Genomic DNA, 13,054 nt, shown 5'->3' with positions numbered 1-13,054 from the left:
TATAAAATAGGAAACCAAGTGCCATTTATTTGAAAGAAACACAGAAGAAACACAAAAGAAGCTGTGTAAGAAGCTTCTCAAAAAGACGTTTATCAGCTTTTAAATGATAAAACAATAGATATGCTGCTCAAAATACAGACAAAAAGCTCCATATACTGCTACCGCATCCACTAAAAATCACCTTAAAGGGTCCGTTCACCCAAAAATTAATATTCTGTCATTAATTAAAAAATTAGATTTTTTGATGAAATCCGAGAGGTATATGACTCCTCCATAGACAGCAATTTAACCACCACTTTCAAGGTCCAGAAAGGTACTAAAGACATCGTTAAAATAGTCATTTTTGGGTGAACTAACCCTTTAAGACAGGATGGTTAAAAAGTAAAGATGGCAAAAAGAAAAAAGTTAGTTCTATGGCTAATTTTCTCTACTGGCAGATGATACACATCTTGATATTTTGTTATCTAATGCAAAGACATTCAGACATTTTTAAGAGTAGCTCAAGTGTCCAAATACTGTTTGGAGCCACTGAAATAAATAATTAAATTGAATACATAGTGGTGGTATGCACCAGTCTAGAATTACAAGACTGTGCTGCTTCCTTTGAAGCTGTTTAATTTTGGTATTATCTCTTTTCCTGTGAACAATCTTCAGCAAACCACTGGCTCAGAATATTGTTACATTAGAAACATCAGCTCTGTTCGCAAAGTCTGTTTTTCCCCATTCAAAAGGAGCCCTTAATTAAAGGGAGTCCTATATAGTGACATAAAACTAATTCTCGTTCCACTGGTAATCAAAGGTATTGTCTCTCTGAAAAGCACTGCAGCTGCTTTTCTTTCCAAAAACTCTCTGAACCTATGGCCTGATATTTACAATTAGTGTAGGGTCACTGAGTGGCATTTAAGGCCTCAAAAATTCAGCCAAAACCATTCAGCTGATTAAAAGTGTGGAAGTGTGGCAAAAGCTTGGTGATGCATGCAATCCCTTAGGTCTCTAAAGGCATTCAGAAAACTTTACAAACAGAGGAGCAAACTGTGAAGTGTAACTAATATGCATTTGCACTCCAAACTGTGCAACAAAGGATTGTAGTTGGAAGAACTGATTATGTTTTTATACTGATCTGTTATACCTGAACTCAAACGGGAATTCCTTCAGATTTCACAAAGATGTCACTAGATGAACAAAATCATTGTCTAAAACATTTCAATGTTGCTCTTGAACCTTTAGTTCAGATTTGACTAAAATCTGATGGCCCCTAGTTGTTTTATAAATGACATGCTCCGGCAGGTTTAAGCTTGTTTGGGTATTCACTCCAAGGTGCTAAAGAATGAGTATGCCACTTACTCCTCACTTACACTCAATAAGAGCTCATTACACACTTCAATATTAAGAACTGTTTTTGCATTATTCAAACAAAACATGTAAACAACTGGATACAGTTGTAAGATACAAGAAAGAAAAAATATGCATTTTTATTTATCTTGAGATTACATGCTACATGCAACTAATAGTGCTCCATGCTCTTGTATCACATTTTTTTTTTTTTATGATTGAGATGCCCCTGAAATAATAATGCACAAATGCCCATGTGAACTGCACCAGGTGAGAGAAAATCATGTTTATTAAAGCATAGCCCGAGGCAAAGAGTCTTGTCCTCCTGCTGCGTCTAAAGCCATAAACATAGAAAAAAAATTAGGAATTCACCATTAGGAAAACCATAAGCAACACTGCATGATAATTCTGTAGAGACAGTGAATGGATCATTGTTTTTATAGTTTGGAATTTTGTTCTAACTTCACGTCAGTTCATTGAGACAGTGTTCTCTTCTCTATGCATCCTGCCTAGTCTCCTTTGGGAATAGCTCTATACTCTAATATCTCGCCGGACGTTTTTTTAACTAGTATACACCAATAAATTATTATGATTTTAAAAATATCAACAAATTGTTCGGATATCAAAGCATTTGGGTCAATTCAGCTCTTTTATTCGGCTGTCTAAACGATGACTGTTCTGAGACGTCTGAGGGCGTCAGAAGCGTCGTTCTGCAGCGCGCGGTGAGAAGACAATAAGATGCCATAAATATGAAGGCCACTTACTTGTCGAGGACAAAATACAAGTCGAAAGAACCTTGACAAGAAGACCTCTTCTCTTCCTCAAAATAAGGCTCAGCTTTTCCAGTACGAAGACTGGGTATCAAAATCACTAAAATACCCACAACAAGAATCAGTGAACGTGCCATTTCATCAGTTGAATCTATCCAAAAGCACTGGGATAAAATTGCATTTCATATTACTCCTGCAGAAAATTAAAACAACTCTATTCCATGAAATTTATTGAATGTCTTGTCACTGTGTTATATTCCGCAGTCATCTGAGCCCGCTTCCAAAACATAGAAAGCTCCTCCTCAAGGAGAAATATTTAGAGGAGCGACCACAGACCGGACAGCGAGCAGGCAGCCAAGAGCTACTGAAACTTCCTCTTTCCGGGAGAGGGAGAATTCTGGCTTCAACGAAATTTCTGAAATACTATTTTATATTATGTTATTTGAACCACTCAAGCATTATGATGCGCAAAGTAAAAAAGTAAATTAATCTTTGAAACAATTTTTTTTTCTAAAATAAAAGAATCAACTATTAAACCATGTTATTAGGAACACGATTAGAGATATTTTTTTTCTTTTAAAATCACCCTAAGGGACAGCAAAGTTTCTATAATTGGAGAATCATCACAAAATCTACATTAAATGTGCATACATACTGAGCATATACAGTCTTTTGTGGTAGGCATTACAATCTAACGGTCTTCTGTCATTGATTACCCTCGCTTCTAATTAACACGCCTTCAAAGCTGGTGGAGAACCAATCAAAATGCCACCTGGGGGGGTTTGGGGAGAAATGAGGCGCATCAGCTCCGCGTCCTCAGCGTGGATAAGTGCGTGACCGCGCAGCGCGAGAGACAGTCAAGAGACTGTCAGGATCAGAAGACAGTCGTGATCGCGAGCGCTCGGTGGATAATTCAAATCGCGTCTCCTTGGATTGTGCACCTGCTCCAGAACATCCTCAACCCTAACCTGCTTTAGGTAAGTTGCAATTTTACTGCATATCATTTTAAGATTTTACATTTCATACAAAAATGCCGGCTTTATACGGATTTAAACGCCATTATACAGTCTAAATAATATCAAACTAAAAGTAAAAATAAAAAACTAATTTATAAATCGATTTCGCACAATATACATAATCCGATTTATTTATATTTCTGTCTTAAAGTCGAACTGATTGAATCACTGCCTATATATAATTCATTATAAAGAACATAGATCAAAAAGCATTAGGCTGTAAGATTGCTCCATTAATTTAATTTAAGCATGAATACATTATTTACTTGTCTTCCCCTTTTTAAACTTCTGATTATTTTAATTCAGATTTTCAGGAATAAAACATGGAGCAGAGTATTATTCCTCGCGCCTTGTGGACTAATGACAGCAAATTTCTCCATCACCACGTCTCGGATTTCTTCACTAGTGTTCAAGTTACGCAGGACATACCAGCTGGAACATCATTCGGACCATGTGTTCTTCATAATAACTTTTATGACACTATAGCATTCATTGCATTGAAATCCTTTGACAAACGGAATAAATCATATGTATTTCGGGTGAGTAATTTAAATGCATATTTAAACATGGATACACTCACATTTTTAATCTCAAGATTTTTATTTTAGACTGCACTTTACAATAATTGTTTTGTGCAGTGTTAGTAAATGAAGCATGCATAATCCATATAATTTGTATTACACTATGCAGTGCAAAAGGTCAAATGGTGACTTTTCTTGTAAAAAGATTGTAGATTTCCTCTAATGGCAAATATGTCCCTCTATCAACAGGTAGATCCTGAGGCGATGAAAGGCTCTCCATTTGTAGTTCCTTGGCTACGGTTAGTACAGGCTGCAGTCAGCGCAGAAGACCAGAATACTGAGGCCTACTTGAAAGGAGGACAGCTGCACTTTCGGACTATTCGAGATGTGAAACAAGGGGAGGAACTGCTTGTTTGGTACGACGAGGAGCTGTCTCATCTTTTGGGGTTCAGAGACATAAAGACAAAAGCCCTGACAGATGGTGAGTAGCAGCTTTCAAAAAACAAAACAATAAATATGGTATTTTCATTTTTAATAGCATAAATGCATTATGTTAAACAAGTTAATGTAACTTCAAAATGTCATGGAATGTTCATGCATAGGTCAAAGTATTTTTGACTGAATAAATTAATGAATAAATACATAAAAATATAATTTACACAAATAACACACCACTTTCAAATTCTACTTTTTTTGTAGGGCTTGAAGTAAAAATGTATGTAAAAATAAAAGTCCTTAACAGGCAGATATTCTTGAAAAGAAAATATTCACATAAGTAGTTCGGCATAATATTGTATTATATCTTTAAAAATGAGCAGTTTTGTGAAATTTAATAGTATTTGGTGGGGGGCATTTGTCCACCAAAGCAATGGAATAACCATAGTGCAGGAAGCCATTTTGTTTTCATGTGACAAGAAAATCACTCTTTATTAATGTTTGACATTTAAGAAAAAAGGTGTTTTATGATGAGGCACGTTTTGTTCAGGTCAAATGGATTAACCCTAAGGAAATTTCTTATTCATCATTGAAAATGTTAGAGATGTTAGATGGATATTGATTAAAGTTTTCAGAAATGTATGAAAACAACATGGATACAAATATCACATTTCTAAGAAATTGCCAGCTGTGTTTATGTAAAGTGGCCTATTATTGTTTTCATCATTATCATCATGGTCTGACAGCGTTTGTTTCTCTTCATATACAGACTACATATGTAAGAGATGCGGCCAGGCCTTCAAAAACGAAAACCCTTTCCTTGCCCACTGTCGATTTTTATGTGCGCAGGAAAAAGTTGATATTATCCGGCCAACCAACGAGCAGAAACAAGAAGTCAAGCGGCAACGCAAAGTCATAGATTTTCACAACATTGCAAGAGATCTGGAGCACAAAATGAACGGTTTTTCTGAAGACACGGTCATACCTCGAAAAAGAAAACAAGAGGCTCCCTTAAGCCCCAGGAGCAAAAAAACAGTTTTACTGGAGAAAACCAACATCACTAATAAGGCCAACAAAGACTCTCCGTCTTTTCAGGATTCGTCAGAAACCGACAACTTATCGACAAGTGAGACAAAAATAAGTAAAAACAGCGCATTTACTGAGGTTAGAAAACCATCAGAGCAGTCAAACTCTGAACAGCCATCACGGGATGTAATGGCGTCTGATGTAGGCCTACAATCCGACTGCAGCGCGTTCTCGTTCGTTGTACCCAAGAGCGCGCACTCGGAACAGAAAAGCGCGTTCTGTGAACCCAGCAAACGCAACATCGCCGAATTTCAGAATCCTTCACCACCAGATTCGGATAATATCTCAGACTCTTTCAAACCAAAACCTTCTCTAGGATACAGAAATGTATTGGCTTCGCACCTGTTTCACGCTGACTTGCCAGGCACTCATGCCGGTGGAGTGATACCCGCTCCTCTGGCTACAGGAGGATCCTTCTATTACGCGCCCGAGCACTGGACCAGAGCTATAGGTGGCCAGCTGCAGTCTACATCTTCATTGACACTTCTTCCCCCTACTTTCACCCCATTGGGTGTTTCAGTGCAGAACTGGTGCGCCAAATGCAACCTCTCATTCCGAATGACCTCCGACTTGGTGTTTCACATGAGGTCACATCATAAGAAAGAGTTCGCCGCAGAGGCTCAGGTGAGGCGGAGGAGAGAGGAGAAACTCACCTGCCCCATCTGTCACGAGTACTTTCGAGAGCGTCACCACCTCTCACGTCACATGACATCACACAATTAAGAAGGAAAAACTCTGGCGCACTTTAATATGCTATTATTGAGATGCATCGACCATAAATTATGCATTTACTCTATGATGGACATTTGTAGTTAGGCTGCTATTGGACAGAGGAGGTATTTTGCTGTAGCAAGCAGCAATATGTTACAGAAGGGGTAAAAACTTGAACCTTTCAACCATTTATCAACAATAAAATGTCGTCTTTTTCTCCACCAGTCATAGCCATTTCAGCCATGTAGTGTTTTAACTGGTGAGCTTTGGTCGTGCAATTCAGGGTAGGCCTACATCGCCACTAGGTGGCTATAGACATGCATTACTTTCTCTTTATAGATAGCTGTACCATTTAGTTGACTAATACTGTTGAATTGCCTGATCATTTTCAACCTAATAGTGCCTTTCAAATGTCAGGATGAGTACATGTAAATGCTATTGAGAAACAGTAGAGTAAAATGCTCCAGCATTTTAGGTTTGCTAACAGCTGACTAAACTATTATAAACTTATAACATTATTTTGTAAAGAGATTTTATATTTGAAATATCCATCCCTTCAGAATGCCAAATTTTTATGTTTCAATGTTCTTTTCAGATGTCTAATTCTTTTGAACATTTTTATCAGCACAACGACAAGGAGGATGTATTTATTTAAATATTGTCTTGTTCCTTTTTTGAGATAAGTACAGTCATTGTATTTCATTAAAGATTTTGAACATATTCCCCATGTGTTTGCCTCTGATTTTAGCCATCTAGAAATATTGAACATATGAAGTAGGCTACCATTTTCTTTGTGTGTACAATTCATTTCAAGAAGCATGTATTTAGGAGATATAGATATAGTCAGTTTATATTTACATGTTAATGTAAATATCAAATATGTCGTAAATGTCCTTGCATTTGACACAAGTCAATTATATGCAGGTGTTACATTGTTTCTGAATATGTGGTAATTGCACAGTATTGAAGCACTCTTTTGACACACGTGCACTAACACTGAGTGACCAGTAGAGTGCACTGTCTAACAATTATTAAGTCTCATGATGATTCACAAAATAGATGTTATGAGGAAAATGTGAGCATGGCGTTGTGTTCAGGTTTATCTTCGCCACATGCACAATTCCTAAGAAGTTTGTTTTAGTTTTTCTTAAAGCCATCTGCAAGTATCTCGTTAATTATAGGCATAGGTGATAAACTCAACACTCTGAGAAAGTTCACCAGAAAGTCAACGTTTTGACCTCGCTGCGAAGTTCAAAAGGACGCCCGTCTGCATTTAGCTAGAAAATCAAACATTCTGCTCATTCAAGTAAGTAAATACATAACTTCTGAAGACATATTGAATGAAAAGATGTGTATACACTGGCCTAATATAGGTGCAATTAGACGCCCAGCGGTCGCTCCTGACGGCAATCACTTGAGAAGAAAGTCATTTCATACACACAGAAAATCCTCTGTTCGCTCTAAAGAGCATCTTTCATCGCTACCATTAATCGATCAGGCCTCATTTGGAAAACTAAATATTGACTTTGGTTTTCAGTAACTGTTGAGTATTTACATTTTGCTGAAGCCTCTGGTGTCCTATACAACTGATTTAAATATTAAAGTGATCCCCAGGAAACAAAACATTGCCTAAAGGGGATTCACCGGATAGTTAGCCTCAGTGTAGCTTTTGTGGATGTTGGCATTACATTCTCACACATTCTTCTGTTATTTTATTGTCTCTGTGGGAAACAATTACAATTTGACACTGTCAAATCCTGAGAGGTGAAAACAACTTTTGATTACATTGGAGACCATATATTTATCACCTCATAAGTTTGTTGCCACCGAATTTCTCTGCTAATAAATTAGTCAAAGTTTGATAAATATGCTGGTCTTCCAACCTGGCCATGTGGTTTTAGGGGGTTTGTAAACTGGTAAGGCTGGGAGACTAGTTTAAACCAGCTAAGACCATCAAACTTGGCTGGTTTAAACTTTTTATTTTCAGCAAAATAATTTTATAATTTTTAAATTCACATTTGTGAATATTTTTGTATTAATTTTTTTTTAGTGCTAAACAGTAGTATAAAAGCAGCAAACACTCACATCTCTTCAACCTACACAACTGAACTTTCTGATGTCTTCAAATGTCGTTTCTTCACACACTGCACAGAGAAGCCATTCAACACACATTGTTATGCAAAGGAAAGACACAGCAGACAGTAATTGGGTTCTGTTTTGTGAGAACACGCTTCTCGTTTTCATTCATGGGCTAGTGGGATTAAAAGGGTTTACATCAAATTAGTTTGAGCCGAGTGACATCATCTGTTGAAGTAACTTCCTGCACTTTGAGACCTGATGCTCTTGAAGTGGGTTGAAGGTGGGAAGTGGGGGTTAGAGATGTCTTTGATGTCCAGGTGAAGAAATAATGTACCAAGCAGGTTTCTGATGTCAAATCTAGTTGACTAGACTTCTTATCTAGTCAATAAAATAAAATAATTGTATTAGTTTTCTTAGTTTAGTAAAGAATGGGAACACATTTTATGCAGCAGAAAATACACATTGGTGGTTTAACGTATATTTTATTCTACTTATAAGGCTAGTTGTCATAATTTAAAACACACATTTACAAAAATACATTCTCTAAAATATAATATATTGAATCCAAATGAACAATTGTTTATACACACTGACACATTTGGCCAAAATATGCCTTGAATATGGCACCACACCAAGATCATCAAACATGTCTGAATGAGGAAAAAGGAACATTGTATAACTTCTCTTAAAGTAAAAAAAAATGCACAGGAAAAACTAGTCAGCACTAGCTATCAGTAACCTTAGCGATTAGCCATTTTCAAAATGTAGTTGTTAAAATTTTGCTTCTTAGTTTTCTAACAAAACTAACTTTTATATATAAAAGTTTAGATTAATTACTATGAGACTGCTTTGCAGTCATGCTAACTGTTTGATGTAAATGCTTAAAGGGTTCACATTTTTCACATGTACACTAATTCGTCATTTATGATTTTAAATTAACCAAATATCAAATTACACTTACATTTTTAATATACACCAAGGTGTTAACTTAACTTGCCACTACACCCAACATTCAACTCAATAACAGAATAATTCTTTATTCTAATGTACTTTCCAATGTAATTCAACAGTTCTGCCAAAGGAAAGGGTTTGCTATAAAACCTTACTGTATATCCAGTAATCTACAAGCATAAGTCCAACAGCCATTTATGTCATGGAGCTTACAAAGCTGACAATTTAAGCAATAAGTGTAAGAGTAAGTGCTCATGTTACTCATCTAGTACAATGAAAAATGTTTACGACAATAAACAGAGGAAATGAAAATATCACAGATAAGCATTTATAAAAGATGAAATGCAGTCCTTAAAAATGTGTGCACTTTCTAACGAGTGCAAGCTAAAGACAATATGCCTCTTCAAGGTAAATTCGGATGTCAAAACCACAACAATGCCCATTTGTCTTTTTTTTCCTGTGAGCAGCAAGTCTATCTACAAGCGCACGTCTCCACAGACATGTTGGGGTAGATCTTCAATACAATGTTTTTGCTCTCATCCAGAAATAGTACACTGAGTGGTTTCATCTTCTCGGGGACGCAGCAGGGCTCTGGGATACCTGGAATTATCCCAACGGCCTTGACTATACTCTGGATGGTTGCGTGGTTGGAGGGGCGGACCACCTGAAAAAGGGCAGAAAAGAGGATAATGAGGTATGGTAGCGTTTAGATAGGCAACTTTTGCTTTGCTTTCTTCATTGGAGCAGAGGAAATTATGTCTTACAACACCCTTCTATTATTCAGAACAGAGAAACTTTAAAACTGGCTCATTTCAAAAGAAAATGTGTCCAAAATGTGCTTAAAATCCCCATTAAGCGTACAACTATTTGACTGTAATTGCACATAAAGATGGTGTGCTTTAGTTGTGCTGGAACCGAAACATTTTCTGAAGGGATTCTTTGTTTAAAATCTCTGGCTAGAGAGGCTGTATTAACCATAGTCATTTTTAAATATTTCAGCATGTCTAAACCATTCACATTCGCATACGTGGATTCTCGGCGTGAGGTTCTCTGACCTTTGGAATGGGGAATTCACACGTTCCCGCACAGTAGAAGGCATCGAAAGACTTGGGAGACAAGATCCATTCGTTCCAGCCGATATCTGCAAAGTCCACCTTCAGGTACCTCCTGGAACAGCTGCGAGGTTCTTTCCACTGTCTCCTCCGGGCCTTCTTCATGGTTTTCTCATCAAACCGGAGAACCTGAGACTTGCTGAATCCATCAGTGTGCTCCTGGCCTTTCCTCCGACGTTCTTTTTTAAAAGGCTTTGGCTTGAGCGCAAAGTAAGCACTTTCCCACATATCGTGCTGTTTGAAGCTGTTGTACTCCACCTCCGGGAGCTCGTTGTTCTCAATGGGATCAGAGAAGTCCGTTTCCAGTTCCCGCTTCACACGTATGTCAGGTAAGGAGTCTGGAGATTGAGTTGGCTGCTGGTCTGCAATGAAAGGGTCATATCTCTGTAGGCTCACAGCCACACTGTTGGGCTCTGAAATGGCCAGGTCATTAGCATAAACCAGCAAGTATGGAAGGCTGGAAGGTGAGAGCTGGTCCTGATACCTTTGATACTGCTCTCCATAGTCAAACTCCACAGTGATCAAAAGGTGATTCTTATCTCGGGCCTCCTTTATAATGACAGACACATCCTTGCTCTGCCAGGTCCCACGTCTGTGAGGAACTGCGGTGATGTTTCCGAGCAGTGATCCAGGGGCTGAGCTGAAGGAGCGAGACCGGAAAAGTAGACGGACAGAAGGTAGCAGATGGAAGTTCGGGATGCGACAAGAGGGGTTCTTGGAGCGCTTGCAGAACCAGGACCTCTGGCGTGGCCGCTTGTCAAAAAAGAAGTGAAACGTAGATGTGAGAATCACCTCGGACCCCTGAAGGGAAGTAAGATTCAGCCAGTACGAGGCCCTCTGCTCCACATTCTCTGCAAAGATACGAGAGAAACTGCTGAGTTACATATTAATTATGAATATGGGCTCAAACAACAGGCTTTTTGTTCTGAGTATGGGGTTGAAGAAAGCACAAGGAAGTGAGGAGACATGTTACTCCTAGAGCAGACATATGGAAATGTTTATTTAGGTTCCCTTAAGAGTTAGAACCTGCAACAATGTCAGTCTTTTAATCGTCACTGATTAAATGCTTTAGCAGACTGCAGGAAAAAAAGACTGTTTCGTGAGAGTGTAACGAATGTTACTTTAATGCTGAGGTTTAAACAGCTGTTTTCAAACAGCTTTTCATTAACAACAAAAGTTCACAAAACTTGGCGATCGTCTGCGGTGGTTCCGCAACAGTTCCGATATCGCACAGTACATCTGCAAAGAATATCCTAGAGTCATTATTTATCACTTGACTATAGATTTAGACGGTACAAACATATATATCACAAATGTGCAAGGGGTGTAACAAGACATTTGCGTTGCACGAGACAAACCTCAAAAGAGCCGAAAATTACTGACAGAAATTACTCAAGATTTCCCAAGAAAGTCATTAAATATCGTTAATTCTGAAATTTTTCAAAATACTTATGTCATTTTTAAGCAAACAAAAATCAAGCCATTCAGAAGATACAATTAAGCTAATCGTAATCATCGCAGAATTTGTATATAAATATCACATTTCCTTTTAAACGTCGCTAGTGGCAGCATGGCGTTTGCATCATACATTCTTTATAACATACTTACCAGGTTTTGCTTTAAAACTTCTTACAGTATTTCCCTCTTTGAGTCGGTTAGGTTCAATGTTGTACTTCTCATACAGTTTAAACATATGCTCTGAGAGCGCATCTGTGGCCACGAGCGCGTCTGTCGTGCTGTCGCGCGCACTTCTCCAAACAGCTTCAGATGCGCCAGGTTCGGATCCAACCCAAAGCAGTATCAGGTGCGTCAAAAAGACACATTTAAAAGTCATGTTGCAAAGACAGAAAAAGGTCTCCAGACGATTGAATGCCGTATAGATACAAAACGCGCTAGCACATATTAAAACATACTTTAGGATTCCAGTATGAATGATGTTTTTCCAGTGACGCGGTTTGGAGAGCAGCTGCTTTTCACGCTTTTTAACGCAGTACACCGAGGAAGTGGTTTCAAAAGTTCTATCAGTCTCGTGCATAACCTGTGATACATCACTTATTTCTTCTGACCGCCACAATCCACGGGAGCAGGCATAAGCGGAGTGAGGTGCTGACGTATCCGCCCACCAGCCAACGGGAGCTGCTGCTACATTACACCCGATCCAGCGGGAGGCCAACAAGAGGACAATCCAGCAAACATGCACATTCACAGCTTTTTTATTATTATTATTAGTTTTAAAATTGATTATTTTATTTTATAAACCCAGACTGCTGCTGTCATGCATTTTATAAAAGCGTGATGAAAAAGAATAGGGTTCACATTTTTCATATTGGCCATTTTTATTTATTTATTTGCTTTCAATGACTCAAATATAAAGTTACTCATTTTACACACCAAAAGGGTCATTACACCAAGCAATCATCATAACGGAGAAACATTTGTTCTAATTTACTTTCTAAAGTAATTCAATATAGTCTTGCCAAAATGAAAGGTTTATGTTGTATTCAACATGGCATTAAATCTTTTTGTATACATCCACAGCCATTTATGTCTTTGCGATGACAACAAAGCTGACATGTTATAAGTTTGCGAGCATAAGAGCTTATGTTACTCATCTGGTACTATTAAAAAAAACAAAAAACAGATTCATCATGGAAATGAGGGAAAGGAAAACTGAATGTTGAATTATGCTAAAAGATAAGATGAATAAGATGAATAATTTTCTTTCATAACTATAAAGTAATATTATAAAAAGTGCAAATGCATTAATCTGAAATGCTATTTGAAAGGGTTTTGAATATTTGTGAGTGCATTTGCTTGATTTCATTATAGTGATTTCATTCAGTACATGAAGCACACTGGGGGAACAGCCCTGTCACCTCTGTGTTTTGTGTGGAGTGTCTGCAGTGCCGTGCCAACAATGCCGGTTCTGTGAAAGCCCGGAGCTCCAGTGGAGAGACCATAACAAGCCCGGCCGTTTGGGTCATTGCGTGCCATTAAACACCTCCTGTGGCCCCTGGGGACCCTACTGGAGACCCCTTTTT

General features: G+C 38.0%; 3 protein-coding genes and 1 long non-coding RNA gene across 6 annotated transcripts in view; 2 read left to right on the top strand and 2 right to left on the bottom strand.

Moving 5' to 3' along the window:
* Positions 1–5,654, bottom strand: part of antxr1d (ANTXR cell adhesion molecule 1d) — a 33,302-nt gene extending 27,648 nt beyond the window's left edge. Inside the window, exon 1 of one of the 3 annotated variants that reach the window (XR_007186802.1) lies at positions 2,097–2,446. Coding sequence is in view for 1 of the 3 variants with exons in the window: in XM_048205259.1 (XP_048061216.1) it covers positions 2,097–2,239 (143 nt within the window). In the remaining 2 variants the exon portion in view is untranslated. Of the gene's footprint in view, positions 1–2,096; positions 2,447–5,502 lie in introns of those variants that run through there. The other 2 variants (XM_048205260.1, XM_048205259.1) reach the window with 2 other exon arrangements.
* Positions 2,860–6,591, top strand: prdm8 (PR domain containing 8). The gene is made up of 4 exons (XM_048205261.1): positions 2,860–3,079; positions 3,425–3,657; positions 3,889–4,120; positions 4,844–6,591. Exons 2-4 carry the CDS (start codon positions 3,442–3,444, stop codon positions 5,881–5,883), a joined length of 1,488 nt encoding a protein of 495 aa, XP_048061218.1. The 5' UTR covers positions 2,860–3,079; positions 3,425–3,441; the 3' UTR covers positions 5,884–6,591.
* A 323-nt stretch (positions 6,592–6,914) lies between these two features.
* On the top strand, positions 6,915–10,655 carry LOC125277051. The gene is made up of 4 exons (XR_007186801.1): positions 6,915–7,177; positions 9,446–9,595; positions 9,901–10,342; positions 10,597–10,655. It is a non-coding gene; the product is annotated as an uncharacterized LOC125277051 (long non-coding RNA).
* On the bottom strand, positions 8,417–12,143 carry gdf10a (growth differentiation factor 10a). Its single transcript, XM_048205258.1, has 3 exons — positions 11,622–12,143; positions 9,957–10,864; positions 8,417–9,565 (listed from the first exon to the last, which is right to left on the bottom strand). The coding sequence occupies exons 1-3, from the start codon at positions 12,046–12,048 to the stop codon at positions 9,374–9,376; spliced, it is 1,527 nt and encodes a 508-aa protein (XP_048061215.1). The 5' UTR covers positions 12,049–12,143; the 3' UTR covers positions 8,417–9,373.
* Between the last annotated feature and the right edge of the window lie 911 nt (positions 12,144–13,054).

Source organism: Megalobrama amblycephala, linkage group LG10 (genome assembly GCF_018812025.1).
Source record: "Megalobrama amblycephala isolate DHTTF-2021 linkage group LG10, ASM1881202v1, whole genome shotgun sequence".
Classification (NCBI taxonomy): Eukaryota; Metazoa; Chordata; class Actinopteri; order Cypriniformes; family Xenocyprididae; genus Megalobrama; species Megalobrama amblycephala.
This window is presented reverse-complemented; position numbering and strand designations above follow the sequence as displayed.